This window comes from Marmota flaviventris, chromosome 1, assembly GCF_047511675.1.
Source record: "Marmota flaviventris isolate mMarFla1 chromosome 1, mMarFla1.hap1, whole genome shotgun sequence".
In the NCBI taxonomy this organism is placed as follows: domain Eukaryota; kingdom Metazoa; phylum Chordata; class Mammalia; order Rodentia; family Sciuridae; genus Marmota; species Marmota flaviventris.
The window spans coordinates 157,956,207-157,972,815 of record NC_092498.1 but is presented as its reverse complement, the minus strand read 5'-3'; the positions used below and the strand labels follow the sequence as shown (position 1 = coordinate 157,972,815).

The 16,609-nt window shown below is 38.1% G+C and overlaps 1 protein-coding gene across 3 annotated transcripts in view; it reads right to left on the bottom strand.

Moving 5' to 3' along the window:
* Window positions 1-16,609, bottom strand: part of Pi4ka (phosphatidylinositol 4-kinase alpha) — a 128,242-nt gene that overhangs the window by 103,459 nt on the left and 8,174 nt on the right. For all 3 annotated transcript variants that reach the window (XR_011708920.1, XM_027924347.2, XM_027924346.2), the window contains exons 2-4: window positions 6,371-6,487; window positions 3,752-3,845; window positions 1,613-1,701 (exon numbers count right to left, since the gene is read on the bottom strand). Coding sequence is in view for 2 of the 3 variants with exons in the window: in XM_027924347.2 (XP_027780148.1) it covers window positions 1,613-1,701; window positions 3,752-3,845; window positions 6,371-6,487 (300 nt within the window). In the remaining variant the exon portion in view is untranslated. The remainder of the gene's footprint in view (window positions 1-1,612; window positions 1,702-3,751; window positions 3,846-6,370; window positions 6,488-16,609) is intronic.

The window sequence follows — 16,609 nt, the reverse complement described above, 5'->3', positions numbered from 1 at the left end:
ATTAATGTTAGCTTATTGGACTAGTCTTCATTTCCCAGCTTTGTGCCTCTACAACTGAAATCAACTTGCTTTTTAGATCTTCACTCAAAATACTGGCTCATTTTCCGGGCTGAGGTTGTGGCTCAGTGGTAGAGTGCTTGCATCACATGTGAGGCACTGGATTCGATTCTCAGTAATATATATAAATAAATGAATAAAATAAAGGTTCATCTAAAAAAAAAAAATACTGGCTCATTTTCCTCCAATGGTTGGAGGCAGGCCGTTGGAAGTTCCTGCCAGGCCAATATCGCAATCATCCTCTGGGGAAGTCCTTTAGGTAGATGTGAAAATCATATGAATCTGGCACTTAGGCCATATAATTGGTCCAGAATGTCAAGAGAGGTTCTTGACCAATGTTTTCATGAAGTTCAACTAGACAGCATCTACCTTATTTTTCTCAACTATGAGTCTTAGAAAACGAAAATTAAACTGGTCTTCCATGACTTGTTGATAACCCAAATTTCCTTTATTTTCCTAATATTAAATAATGCTGAATAACCTGTAAAGGTCTAAAAAAAATCAATAGAGATTGAGTACCCCTTATCAAAATGCTTGGGACCGTAAGTGTTCTGGATGTCAGACATTTTCAGATTTTGGAATATCTGGATGTACATAAGGAGATTTGTTGGGGATAAGACACAAGTCTACACAAAAATTCATTTGTTTCACGTATACTTAAGGAAGATACAACCTGTACTTTTGCCCATTTCACATATTAAAGTCATTTTGTTAGCTGCAATGTTGACCTTTTTATTTTGATAAATGTTATTAATAGACCCTAAACCTAAAAATAAATGAAGAACCTAAATTAGAACTGAAAAAACATCACTAGTTTGGAACATTTAGCATGTAGGAAGGCAACTAGGCACTCCTTGGCAGAACCTAACAATGGTAACCTACAAAAACCAACTTTATGAAATTTTATGAAAAATTTAGTTAAGAAAAAAGTTTAAATTAAGGTGATATTCTTTTTTTAATTTTTTTTATAGTTGTACACAATAACTTTATTTTATTTATTTATTTTTTTAAAATGTGGTGCTAAGGATTGAACCTCGAGACTTGCATGTGCAAGGCGAGCACTCTACCGCTGAGCCACAACCCCAGCCCCAACATTCTTTATTTATAAAGGAGGGAGGGAAAGGGCTGGGGGTTAGAACACCTCCTTAGAATCCTAGCACCCCCTAAAAAAGGAAATTTGAAATACATGCTATTAACATTTCCAATAAAATTAACAAGAACTAAAAAAAAGTCTGGGCACTGAGAAGTAAAAACTACATAGAAAATTCACTCTATGAATGACTTCAATCCCTAACCTAGAAGAAGGGAAATGAGCTACCTCTGCCTTTTTCTGCCTACTTCACAGTGTTTTGAGGAATGCTGAATATTGTAAGACTCACCAGATCTTTCAAAACAAAACAAGCTGAAAAATACTAAAAGCAATCATGAAATATTTTTTAGGTCTGTTATTAATCATACGAAAGGAAACCAATCACACTTCAATTGCCACCCCACCTCCCATCACTTTGGAACTCTTTTTGATCTAATAGCAATGAACAAGTTATCACATGCTTACCTCATCCCTAAGTGAAGGGTCCCTATAAGCCACATCAGAGAGCAAAGTAACCAGGCAAAAGCTAAAGCTCTCTGCAACTGGGAGTGCACCTGAAAGATATGAAGACAGGAATCAGATCATTAGAAATAAGACACTGGGCCACACCTGCTGGCCATCCAATTTAGTATGTTCCTTTTCACATGACTTGCCAAGATACCACTTATATCAGCTGCCCTCAATCAGAACAGATATGGGCCTAAGGATTTGCTAAGAAATACCTCTTTCTTTAAGCAAAATACTTTGGTTTAGTAAACTTAATGTTTCCTGAGTTAATTTACAGTTTGAGATTATAGAGCCTACTGGAACTGTGAGATTTCATATTTTATTCCCTTCCTAAATAAAAGTGAGAAATCAGTCTTCATGTATGAGATGGTACAAAAAAACTATCAAGCACATATTAATATTACATTAACCCGAATGAAATGTTGATTACATTTTCTATGTTTTGACAAATAGGAAAAATCTTAATAAGAGCTTCCAAAGATTTGCTCTAGAGCTAGGAATGCAACTTGGTGGTAGAGTGCTTGCCAAGTAAGCAGAAACCCTACTTTAAATCCCCAGTACCATAAAAGATTTACTCTTTTCCACAAAAGCTTTTTTGTTTGTTTTTGGTTCTGAGAATTGAAAACAAGGTCTCCTGCATGCTAAGTATAAACTCCACAACTAGGTGACACCCCCATCTCTACTTCCTAAGCTTTTAAGTCCTTCCACCACTAAACCTTCTACCAGGAAGGTTCTTAGGAACCCTCAGCACTGGAGGGAGTGCTCTGCCTAAAAGACCTATGCAGTCCTTTTACCAAGAAATACTTTCAAATGTTAGAAACAATGCCAGTTGGTTCAATCATGATGAAATATATAGTCAATTTTTTTTTTACTTGTAGATGGACACAATACTGTTACTTATATATATTTTTATATGGTGCCAAGGATCGAACCCAGTGCCTCACATATGCCGGGCAAGTGCTCCACCACTGAGCTACAACCCCAGCCCCGTAGTCAATTTTAATACTGAATCAGGATATATAAGTACCCACTGTTTTATAGATATATTCATAATACATGGCAGAAGATTGTTATACTTGGAATTTTAAGATATAGTTCTGGATGGTTTTCAAACTTGAGTGTGTGTTGGGGACTTGTTAAAACGGCCTACATGCCACCCCCAGAAAGTTCTGGTTCAGTAGAGATCTAAAGTAGGGACTGGGAGTGTGTATTTCTGACAAGTTCCAGGTGATGCTGATGCTTCTGATCTGGGGTGACATTTTGAGAACTGCAGATACTAACTCCAGCTGTTATCCAAAGGTGCTATATCAGGCCTCACAGAGGCAGATTTCAAAGAAACTTCAGTCTTACACATTATGAACCTTAAAATGCTGGAGGCCTTCCAAGCAGAATTTGGAGCCTTGGGAAATAACAACGCAAGAACATCAATGTTACTGGTACTTAGTACCAAGCATGGCACAGAGTGAACCTATATGAATATTTGGGAAGGGACAGAAGAAAGATAGTAAGGAGAGAGAAAGGGAAAGAGGGCAGTAGATAGGAGGAAAGGCAAAGACTATTACTTTCACTTTGGCCCCTAAAAGAATATTAAAATAAAATACATACTAAACAGAAACACATTATTCCATTTCTAAAGGTACAAAATTTAACTGAAGCTTAACAACAGCAACAAAACGATAAAACTAATTATAATGAATATTGTAGCTGAGTCTGCATCATTCAACTCACCCTTTTGGAAGAGCTTCAGTGCAATGTGGAAAAACCTCCCTTCAGAAGTGAGTATATTAATCTAAGAGTTTAGACTAAGGTTTGAGGATGAGCAGGTGACCCAATTCCAACTAATGACAAGTTCTTACTCTCCAAAGAGCACAATGGAAAGCTGCCAGGCCACCTGCCTTCTCCTTCCTTTGCACATCACACTGGACAATGGTGAGTAAGCTCGGCCCACAATGCTGCAGGCAATTAGTTGTTCCACAGCCAGGAGTGAGATCAATCAGAAGTATCCTAACTGGTATGTTAGTATAAATAAACATATGATCCCTAAAGAAGCTGAACATATTTTCCCTTGTATTCAGGGAAAACGTTACACAAATTTACCTCTGCCTTTCCGAGATGTGCTTTCTTCTACCCAATAAACTTTTGGAAGTCCTTTGAGAAGTCGAAGAAGATAAGGAACCACACAGTCTTTGTGCTTAAAAAAAAAAAAAAAAAAAAAAAGTTGTATTTAATAAATGACTGGTAGCCTCTTTCACATAGATTAAGCTCAAAGCAAAGCATATCCACATCCCAAGCATCTCAAAGATTCTCCAGGGATAATATAAATCAAGTACAAAAGCTCACATGGCATCACACACTTTGTTTCCACATAGCAAAGTCCAGAGAATGTTATATAAGCCTATACTGTGAGGGCCTAAAAGAAGTGCTCAAACCTGCCCTTTGCAGCTGAGTGTCCAGGCTGCTTGGGTCTTCTCTGGGTGGTGGTACACCACTATGAGGGCTTCTCCAGAGATATGTATGTGTACACAAAGTCACCTTCAGTGAGATGGTTTCAGATCACCCAAAACTCATCTACAAGCCCTAGGATAAGATCTTTGGGACTACAGAGAAATTTACAATCACAAGTTTCTCAATTTGCTTTTTGTTGTTCATGTCCCTTGTTCTCTTTGCCTCCTTTTAAAAGCTCTTCTGCTTCATTTTTCTTCTTATTCCTCTCAAGTTTTCATTAACCCAATGAAAAAATTACTTTCCTCAACCAAATGAGCCAATAATATACAGCTTCATAATCTTCCATCATTGTTTTTTTTTGGGGGGGGCGGTTATTGGTAAGCATGCTCTAGAGAAGGAGATTTGATGCTCGTAATATATTTTTTAAAAAATGTGATGGTTTTAAAAACAGCTCCAAGTTCCCACTCAAAGGTGGAATCTAATTCACTTCCCCTTGAAAACTGGCCACCTTAGTTATTTCTTTTAGTATATATAGAAACTAGCATAAATGTAACTCTGACTTCAGAGACTAGAAATGACAAGGCAACTTACCTGGTTCTTTCTCAGGATACTGGGACTGTAATACAGATATGATGTTGTGACAAGGCCCATGCCACATGGAGAGGCCATGTATACAGAGGTGTCCTGGCCAAAAGACCTAGGATCAACCCCCAGGTACGTGCATGAATAAGCTTTCACATAATACCATTACCAGCTTTTGATCCTCCCCTTCTGACACCCAACAGAGTAAACAGTGACTCTTCTAAGGTCTGTCTAGATTGCAAATTCATAAGCAACAAACAAAAAGAAACAACAAACAAAATGATAGTATTAACCCACTAAGTTTGGGGAGTTTGTTATACTACAATAACCAACAGATAGAATTTTTTCTTTAATAAAAAACAAAACAATTTCTCCTAACTGATAAAATACAGCTGTGTAGGATCCTAGAGAGTACCCAAAGCTCCAAGGGGCCTGCACTACTTGGCTCCTTGTGGCAGAAGTGGCCCTGGTTGGCTCTTCCCTAAATAAACTGTGATGGCTTTAGTAGCATGTAGTGAGTAAAATCACCTCCACTACATTGAGTCACAGTTGCTGCCAGGTTAGCCCATGGACTAGACACAAGGAGGCCAATGCTCAGCCCATCATGTAAGGAGGGTAAGGAATATAAATATCAGGTGAACCAAGATATAGCTGGTTCCTAGGGTATTCTCAGGAGTCAGACAAAGCATTCTGGATTCCTTTCCTAGTATCCATGAAACCAATGGACTTTCCCTAGAAGCGTAAGCAAATTATATGATCCAAAGGACAATGTCATATGCCATCTAGAACCCTCCCAATCCTCACTCAGAACCAGAAATACACCAAAGGTAATTTGTACTCCTCTCTTGCTGGTCATCTTAAAAAGTCCAATACGAGTACAACATCATGGGGACTTATAGATAAATCTAACAAGTAATGTGTTTGACAAGGATATTTTCAACCAATATAAACATTTAGATGACAGTAGTTTCTTGTATTCTTAAAAATATTTTCTGCCCTCTATATTCTTTTTATATTTAAATAGGACTAGGCAAATAGAAAAGTAGAAATGATTTTCTTTCTTTTCATGTTAATAAATATACAGAAGAAAAATAATAAATGCAGTTTATGCATCTCATTTTGGTTTTTCATGTGACCTTGGTCAGGCAACCTATTTAATTATTAAAAGCTGAACTACCAGGTTCCCTGTGGATAAAATAAATGCCAATAAAATGTTTATTTTTTTCAAATGTATAAATACTTTGTCAAAAAATATTAGTGCTTATTGGAGTGAAATTTCTAGGACATGCAAGCTCATTTCTTAGATAAATCTAACATCTTTATTTTCCTAACAGCATGATTGAATTTACAATTTAAAAAGCGATAGTGATAAAAATAAAACAACAAATAAAATATTCCCAAGTTTGAGGCAACTTTAGTGAGACTCTATCTCAAAATAAAATTAAAAGGGTTGGGAGTGTAGCTCAGCGATAGAGCACCCCAGGTTTAATATTCAATCCCCAGAACTGAAAAAGACAAACTCCCACCAGTTGCATGTTTCCCGCTGCTCCCTCCCATTTAACCATGTTGATTAGGTGGGAATGCATTCTTCTAATATTACATTAAGTAAATATAAGCAGATACAAATTTAAATGCTCATTATACACCCTTTACACTCTAGAAACTTAAAATTTAGTAATAAAGAGTTACCTGAAGATCAGATTCAACGAGAAAAATGCCCAATGCAATTACTGCATCTCTTCGTCTTTCATCTAGTTGAAAGATTCCATGGAAATCTACTGGGCACATGCAAAGCAACTTTTGGACCTGGAAAATAAAGTTAAAAAAAAAAAAAAAAAAAAAAAAATATATATATATATATATATATATACACACACACACACACACTCACACACACACACACATACACACACAAATACACATATGGCTGGAGCGGTAGAGTATCCCTGGGTTCAATCCCTAGTACTGCTATATTAATTAATTAATTAAAACCAAATGTGTAAAACACTTGGAACTATATACATAGAACACAGTAAAGCTCAATAAACAGTATTCACTGTTACTGGGATATGCCCAAACAGTGGCTAGCACAAGGCAAAGTAGGTAATATGTGAGCAATGTACTGAATAAATGGGAAAATTAGATTTATCTTCTAAACAAACCAATAGTAAATGTCTGTCTTTAAGGGACTAAAGACAGCACAGGTTATGTCCATCTTGAGAAGCACCCATCAAAGTATTAAGAAAAACCAGGACCCTGACTTGCTTTTTTATAATAGCCTCAATAAAAAGTCATATCACTGACACTCATACTGTTGTAGTGGCATGTTTTAACAGTGTATCAGTGTATTGCTTGGGGTTTGTCCTGAAAATTCAATTAATAAATTACATTGTAATTTTTTAAAAGAAAGAAGTTTGCTTTTGTTACCTTAGATTTTACTTTTTTTATTATTATTATTGTTACCTTAGATTTTAAACAGGCAAATACAAAGGGATCACAAAGACTTGTAAGCATCTTCTGAGATGGGGGTATAGTATGCACAAGGCCCTTGGTTCAATCCCTAGCATTGCAAAGGAAAAAGGAAAAAAGAAAAAAGAAAAGCATCCTCTCATATAAAGAAAGACAACATTCTCTGTTCTAATAATTTTCCTTCTAGGAATGACTGTAAATAAAAAATTAGAAACTCAGGCAAAGATCATATAGAAATGCATCTACCATCATGTTATATACATATTTACAAATTGGAAACAATCTAAATACTCAATATTAGAAAAATAGTGATTGAACCTGTGAGAGGCCATCCTCGCATGTGATTTGAGTTACCTCTCTGGCTGGGTGAGAGGCGCTTAGACACAACTGTGTTAGAGCCTTCCCTACCCTTTTCCAGGTCCGAGGGCTTGTCTGTGCAGAGGCGTGCCTGGCCACTGCCCTGAAGACCAATCGTCGCCCCTGATCTTGGGATGCTGCCCCCCTTAACCTTCATTGGATGGGATTTTCCCTGGAATTTTTTGTTCCCCAATAAAAGCCCACTCCCTGGCATGTTCTCTCTCTCTTGCTAGTCTCTTCTGTAAACCTCGCCACCACATTAGATGGCTGGAGGCAGGTGCTAGGAGAAGCCATCCAGGAGCTGGTATTAAAGGTAATGAGAGTCTTGTCTCTTTAATTTAATTCTTTTTTTTTTTTTTTTTGAGAGAGAGAGAGAGAGAGAGAGAGAGAGAGAATTTTTTTTTTAATATTTATTTTTTAGTTCTCGGTGGACACAACATCTTTGTTTGTATGTGGTGCTGAGGATCGAACCCAGGCCGCACGCATGCCAGGCAAGCGCGCTACAGCTTGAGCCACATCTCCAGCCTCATTGTCTCTTTAATTTAAAACTCCCTAGCAATTCCTTATGAATCGAACCTTCTTTCATGCAGCCAGCGCTAATCGCGTGGCAGATGAAGCACTTGTTGTAATATTAAGTTGAAGCATATGAAAATGGATATTCAACCATTTCTTGACTACAAAAACAATGCTTTCATAAAGTTCACTTTTAAAAAAAAGTTCACTTTCAATACCAACTGAGCTATATCCCTAGGACATAAAGTTCACTTTTAAACCGGGCATGGTGGTACACAGCAAGAGGATTACGAGTTAAAAGCCAGCCTCAGCAAAAGTGAGGCACTAAGCCACTCAGTGAGATCCTATCTCTAAATCAAATACAAATTAGGACTGGGAATGTGGCTCAGTGGTTGAGTACCCCTTGAGGTTCAATGCCAGGTAGCAAAAAGAAAAAAAAAATCTCACTTTTAATATTACAGCCACTAAAAGTGGCATTTGCTATATAGTTTGGATCTTGAAAGAGCCAAATTCCCATGCACTAAAGTTTGGTCCCTAGGCTATCAGGAGATAGTAGAACCTGTAAGAAGTGTGGCCTCGTATGAAGTCTTTAGGTAACTGGGTGCATAGACTGGAAGGTGATTATGGGATTCCGGCCTCTTCCTCTCCCTTTTGCCTCCTGGCCATGAAGTGAGTAGTTTTGCTCTGCTACATGTTCCTACCATGATGTACTACCTCACCACAAGCCCAAAACCATAAAGCCAATTGATCATGAACCTCCAAAACTGAGCCAAAATAATCTTCTCTTTTTGACTATTTCAGGTATTTTTTTAAATAGTGACAAAAAAACTAACAGAAAACAGTGATGAGAAGTTTACTAACAGTGTTTTTTTTTAATAAGCAATAACATGAAATAATGTTCTAAGGGTTCTATAAACCCATGAGAGGAATGATCTTATTGTCAAATACAGAAAGAAAAAAAAAAACCTACTAGAAAAAATATATCAAAATGTTAAGAGTTTTGAGAAGCAGGGTAACCAGGGGTTTTATTTTTTATTTATTTTTCATAAAGTGCTTTTTTTGGTATTTTTCAAAACGCTTCATGGGAAAAATATTCCTTATGTAATCAGGAAAAACATCCAACAAGTTAAAATAGAAATATGTACATCTGGAAATAAATCCATGCTTTTAATGACTACATGCTTAGACAAAAAAAAGCATACAGTAACAGATAAAAAGATAAGGCTAAATCTCCAATTTTTTTCAGTGTTCCTCCTTCACAGAAGGAGAAATACAATAAGAAGAGTGAAATATTTCAGGGATTCAACCACTTTGAAGATTTTTACCAGAAAATAATCTCACATCTTGAAAGAAAGAGTAAAGTCCTTTGGGAAGAAAAAAAATTTTTTTCCTGTACTAGGTACTGAGTCCACGGGTGCTTTACCATGGAGCTACATCCCCAGTCCTTTTATTTTTATTTTGAGACAGAGTCTCACCAACATGCTTAGGGCCTTGCTAAGTTGCTGAGGCTGGCCTTGAATTTGCAATCCTCCTGCCTTAGCCTCCCAAGTCACTAGGATTATAGGCATGCATCACTGCTTCTGGCTTTCAAAAAAAAGATTAACAGGAATTTTTATTTGTTTGTTTGTTGATTTTTACAGCCTTATCCATGCCAGGCAAGCGCTCTACTACTGAGTTACACCCCAGCTCTAAAGATCTTTAAAAATATCCCTGCAAATTAAAAATCAAAAGAAAGAGAAATCACAACAGAATGAGTCAATGAGATTCAAACAATGTGATGAGAGTCAACATCAAACCAAACTGGAAGGAAGAATCCAAGGTCCTAGCAAACTCTATGTCCTTTGCCCTGTCCTGTGCAATCAATATCTTGCTTGAACACACACCAGACACACGAAACCACAAACCTGGGAGGTAAAGTAATGTACTAAGACATAGCACAGAGACTCAGAAACTTGTCAAAAGTGCGTAACATGGTTATTAAATATAGAAAAGGTATTTTTTAAAAAGACAACTCATTCCCAGGTGCAGTGGTACACACCTATAATCCTAGCTACTCAGAGGGTGAGTCAGGAAGGTTGCCAAGTCAGTGGTCAGACCATCTCAAAATATAATTTAAAAAGAAATATCCATCTACAACTAAAGAAAATAAATAATTTTTTAAAAAAGGGATTGTAGCTCAGTGATAGATCACTTGCCTAGCATGTGCTCAGCACCACATATAAATTAAATACAGGTCCATCAACAACTGAAAAAATTAAAAAAAAAAAAGGGATAAAGCAGGGCGCAGTGGCACATGCCTGTAATCCCAGCGGCTCAGGAGGCTGAGGCAGGAAGACTGCGACTTCAAAGACAGCCTCAGCAATTGCAAGGCACTAAGCAACTCAGTCAGACTCTACCTCTAAATAAAATACAAAATAGGGCTGGGAATGTGGCTAAGTGGTTGAGTGCCCCTGAGTTCAATTCCCAGAAAAAAGGGGTTGAGCTCTATGATAGAGCACTTGCTTAGCATGAGTTCAATCCCCATTACCATCAAAAAAAAAAAAAGATACTCATCAATATTCCCACACGCCACATACATAAACACATTTTTGTTTACTTATTTATTTTTGAGATGGAGTCTCCCTCTGTTGTCCAGGCTGGTCTCCAACTCCAGGGTTCAATGGAGTTGAACCTGCATTAGTCTCCTGAGTAGCTGAACTCCAGGTGTGTCACTGTGCCCAGCTACACTTAAATTTTTAAATATTTTTGCTCTCAGTGCTTTTCCAACCTAGAGACTTCTTTGGGTGCAGGGTAAGAATCATGCTTTGTATACAAATAAATCTAATGTTGACAACTTTTAGCTCAGTGAAAGGCACACAGACTTTGGAATTAGACCTGGAGTCATATAATGCCTCTGGCATAGACCAGTTGGGTGATACGCTGAGCCTCAGCTTCCCTGTCCATAGGGCAGCTTTTGTGGAATTGGAGGAGATAATGTGCCTGATACAAGGCATAGTCACTATCTAGAGTCAGTTCTCACTTAACATTATGTAGGCATTTTCCATGCCACTGCTCTTCGAAGATCTTCTTCAGATGGCTTACGCTGAAGAGTCAATCAGGTTAATATTCCTTTAATTCATTTATTCACTGTTTACTGGGCACAAATGTAATGTGAGACACTGCCCCAGGTACTGTGGATGCAAAGCAACAGGCAGTTTAAAGGCCCTAGCTCTCATTCCAGATAAAACAAATAAATGCTGCAGCTAAGGGAGCATAAAGACAAATACAAAATAAGAGGTTCAATTCTCTTTGTTGAAAATAAGAGAATACTTTTAGAAAACTTGTAACTGTACATACTTCCTGCTGTTTCAGAAATGTATATGAATCCACTTGCTAACTAGAAAGGTTTTTGATCTAGGAATATCTTTCCCTGGGAGTCATTTCTCTGGAATGCAAACATTCTTGTTACTATGAGAGAGTAGTAGCCTAACTTCCACAGGTGCCTCCCTCCAAGGTGTAAAACCTCCTCCTGTCAAAAAGATGAGACGTTTGCTTTTCCTCTAGACAAAGCCAAATAGCTAACAGTCACCCAATTACCAAATAAAGTTAAGATGAACTATGCATGATACCATCAAGTCCTCTTACTAGAGGACTAATTATTATTAATGCCGAAAAAGCATGTAATAAGTTGTACCGGCTTGGCCATATAAAGGGCGATATTTCTTTCAGTCTTTGCAATCTCTTGGCAGATTGTCTGATGCACATCACATTCTGGTTTAATGCTTATTCAGTTATAAAAGTGTTTTCTTTACTACCTTTGTGGAAAGTGTTCCTGGGTTGGAGGATTTTGCTTTTAAATTATATTTCTCCATTACTTTTGATGGGGTGATCAAAGAAGGCCTAAGAAGGTACCCATCAAATTAGATCTAAAAAAGGAAGCAGCCAGAACAACCAGGAAAGAGTGTTTGCACTGGGAAAAAAAGCAGGGTCGCCCAGAAATTCAGGTACAGGCAAAAATATAGTCCCCAAAGGCTCCGTAGGCCACAATGGTACCTGGATTGTACTCCAATAGCAATGGGAGGCCAAAACCAATGGGGCACATAGAGGCCTTAAGACTCCTGAATTTAAAACTGAGGTTTAGGCTGGGCACAGTGGCGCATACCCATAATCCCAGTGGCTTGAGAGGATGATAGGAGAATCTCGAGTTCAAAGCCAGCCTCAGCGAGACCCTGTCTCTAAATAAAATACAAAACAGGGCTGGGGATGTGACTCAGTGGTTGAGTACCCCAAGTTCAAACCCTGGTACAAAAAAACCCCTGAAGTTTAGAAAAATCTCTCTGGTTGCTTCATAGAGAATGTATTTTGAGGACAGGAATAAAAGCAGAGAGACGAGTTAGAAGACTCTAAAGCAGTCCAGGCAAAGTCAGTGGTGACCTGAACAAGCAAAGATGGAAACAGATCAGTTCAGCAGATGTTTTGAAGGATTTGATGATGGAATGTGTAAGTGAAAAAAATATTTTCTTATTTTTTGCAGTACTGAGAATTGAACCCAGGACCTCACCCATGCTAGGCAAGTGCTCTACCATCAAGCTACATCCCCAGTCATTCTTTTACTTTATTTTGAGACAGCGTGTTGCTAAACTGCCCAGGTTAGCCTTAAACTTGCAATCCTTTTGACTGAGCCTCCCAAGTAGCTGAGATAAAAGGCATACACACTACATCAGGCTCCAAAAGATTATGTCAGTTGCCTCTTTGCCACACTGAAAGATACCCAAAGATACAAATCCTCCTGCCTCAGCCTCCTGAGTCATTGGAGTAAGATCTATGAATATTCCATACAAAGAACAGTTAAAGGACTTTAGCCTGGATACACTAAGGTTAAATATAAATATAACTGCTATCCTGAGCTATATAAAGGGCCCCAATAACATCAATAGTATCAGCTACTCCAGTACAAAGGCTATACAGTTCTTAGTGCATTTATCTGTTTCCCTACTCAGCTCCTTGAAGACAATAATCATTTCTGACCATCTTTGGATACCCATTTGCTATACACCATGGATATGGATGAATGTACAGGCAATAGAAACACTCACTCTCCCTAGGGCTGTAGGCCTTGCCATTATTCTTAGGGTATGCCCAGACTTAAGAACACTGCAGGAGGTTCTCTTCCCCAAAACTTCTCTATGAGAAGGCTGCCACCAGCCCCTCCTGGTACTTGCCAGAAGACCAAAGTCTAACTCTCAGGCCTGTTTCTTTATATATAGCATAAGGATAAATTTCCACTCACAGAGCAGGTACTCTAGGTTGTGATAGGATTGACTTTTGTTTGCTTGTTCTCTTTGTTGTTTTTGCTTTGGGGTACTGGGGATTTGAACTCAGGGGCACTCTACCACATTCCCAAATCTTTTTATCTTTTGAGACATGTCTTGCTAAATGGCCCAAGCTGATCTTCAATATGCAATCCTCCTGCCTCAGCCTCCTGAGTCATTGGGATCACAAGCAGGTGCCACCCCACTCAGTCATTCTTTTTTTTTTTTTTTTTTACATATTATACTCTTATCTGGAAACTAATACCTGAAATGGGCACAGACCTCAGCTCTAATAATACCCCAGGATAAGAGTTTGGAATCATCAGTATGTCCAAACTTTACTACCTATTTAGTTGTCACCCCACCAGGACAGAAATCTGAAATCTGCAAAATTTTTAACACCCCCTGTCTCCTCTGTATTGCCAGGGTACACCACCTCTACTTCAAATATCCAGAGAAAGCTGGGTGCAGTGGTGCATGATTGTAATCCCATCTACTTGGGAAGCTGAGGCAAGAGGATCACAAGTTTGAGGCCGGCCTGGGCAACTCAGTAAGACCCTGCCTCAAAATTTTAAAAAAGCTGCTGGGTGCACTGGCTCATGCCTATAATCTCAGCAGCACAGAAGGATCACAAGTTCAAAGCCAGCCTCAGCAAAAGCAAGGCTCTAAGCAACTCAGTGAGACCCTGTCTCTAAATAAAATACAAAATAGGGCTGGGAATGTGGCTCAGTGGTCAAGTAACCCTAAGTTCAATCCCGGGGAACCAAAAATAAATATGGGCTACAGTTTAGTGGGAGGTTGCTCACCTAGCATATCGAGGCCCTAGGATCAATCCCAAGCACCAGAAAGCAAATAAGCAAACAAAAAATAAATACCCAAAGGGACTCTGGATTACTCTGACTTGACACCTTCCAACTCTGCTCAAATATTTAAATAGTGCTAGGGTCATAGCTCAGTGGTAGAACACTTGCCTAGCATGTGTGAGGCACTGAGTTCGATTCTTAGCACAGCATATAAATAAACAAATAATGTAAAGGTCCATTGACAATATAAAAAAAATTTTTTTTGGTACTGGGGAGTGAATCCAGGAGTGCTCAACTACTGAGCCACATCCCCAGCCCTTTTCTGTATTTTATTTAGAGACAGAGTCTCACTGAGTTACTTAGGGCCTTGTAAGTTTCTGAGGCTGGCTTTGAACTCATGATCCTCCTGCCTTAGCCTCCTGAGTCTCTAGAATTACATGCGTGTGCCACCACGCCCGCATGACAACTAAAAAAAAATTTTTTTAATATATTTAAATAGGGCTGGGGTTATGGCTCAGTGGTAGAGCGCTCGCTCGCATGTTTGAGGCCCTGATCCTCAGCATCATACAAATATAAATATAAACAAAAATAAATAAATAAGTATAAAATAAAAATAAATAAGTATATTGTGTCCAACTACAACTAAAAAATAAATATTAAAAATATATTTAAATAGAAGCTGCACACAGTGACACATGCCTATAATGCCAGTTACTTAGGATTTCTTTTACCTTCATCACAATTTCACAGTTGGATTTGTTCTTATTATAGTTCTTAGCAACCACAACATATAATTTTTTTTCTTTCTTTATTAAGTCAAGAACTTACATCTTTTTACTTAAAGGAAGCACTTTACAACTTCTCTTTGACATATCCAAATTGCCAACATCAGGCAATTTTTACTCTTTACTTCAGAGCCATTATTATTTGGGGGAAGAGTACCAGGGATTGAACCCAGGGGGCACTCAACCACTGAGCCACATCCCCAGCCCTATTTTGTATTTTATTTAGAGATAGGGTCTCACTGAGTTGCTCAGCACCTTGCTTTTGCTGAGGCTGTCTGTGAACTCACAATCCTTCTGCCTCAGCCTCCGGAGCTGCTGGTATTACAGGTGCACCATGCCCAGCAGGGCCATTAGTAAGTAAACTAAGAAGTACCTGAACACAAAGCACTATAATACCATAATAGTTGATCTGAGAGCCAAGATGGCTACTAAATGACTAATACTTAGGTATTAGGATACACAGACCAAAGGGATGCCTCACATTCCAGGCATGACAGAGCAGAAGTATGAGATTTCATCATACTACTCAGAATGCTGCAGAATTTAAAACATAAATTGCTTATTTCTGGACTTTTCCATTTAATGTTTTTAGATCCCAGTTAACTGTTGAGTAACTGAAACCACATCCCCAAAAACCATGGATAAGGGGGCAGAGGGACTGCTGTATCATGCAGGGTACTAGCATGCAGTTGGCATTGAACAAAAATCTGCTTCATCACTGAATGGAGGGATAGATAGAAGAATATTCAAATGAAGTGATTTGTAAAACCTAGTCATTCTCTCTTAAGTGTTATAATCTAGCAGGAGTTAAAAAACTAATATAAATGACACAACAACTAGCATATAACAGAAGTCAGAAACCAAAGGATTAAAAGCCTGGCGTAAGGTCCAGTTTTTTTTTTTTTAACCATATCTTTTTTTATAACTTTATTTTAATTATTTATATTTTATGTAGTGCTGAGGATCAAACCCATTGCCTCACAAGTGCTTGGCAAGCACTCTATCACTGATCCACAGCCCAGCCCCAAGGTCACAGTTTTGATGCAAATAAACTCAAGAAATTGGAGTTCCTATTAGAAAACCATCTGAGATTTGAACCTGGACCTTAAGGAAGTCATATATATCAAGATAAGGGAGTTCTGGTGGGTGCCATTCACAAATAAAAACACTAACACTTGTTTGTGTGAATGTGTGTATTGATGTGGAATGAACCCAGGGCCTACCACATACCAAGCAAGCACTCTACCAATGGGCTACTTTACAGCCCTTTTTAAATTTTATTTTCAGACAGTTCTGGATAAATTGCCCAGGCTGGCCTTAAACTTGCAATCCTCCTGCCTCAGCCTCCTGAACAGCTGGGATTACAGGTGTAGGTCATTATGCCCAACTCAGGTAACACTTATGGCACTTCTATTATATGCTACATGCTGGTCTGTATTAATTTAATCCTTACAACGACTCATTAAGTAGATATTGTTCAACATCCCATTCCACGAATAAAAAAACATATGGAATAAAACTTTAATACTATAATCTTTTAAAATGAAAATATATATATCAATCATTAAATGATTTTTCAAATTTTTACAACTAGCAAGTTGCTTGTTTTTAGGGGGTTATGAATTATTATAACACATCATCAAGCTCAAAATCTGCCAGAGATAAACAGGATTATTTCCATTTACATAAAGGATCCTGGGGGCTCTACCT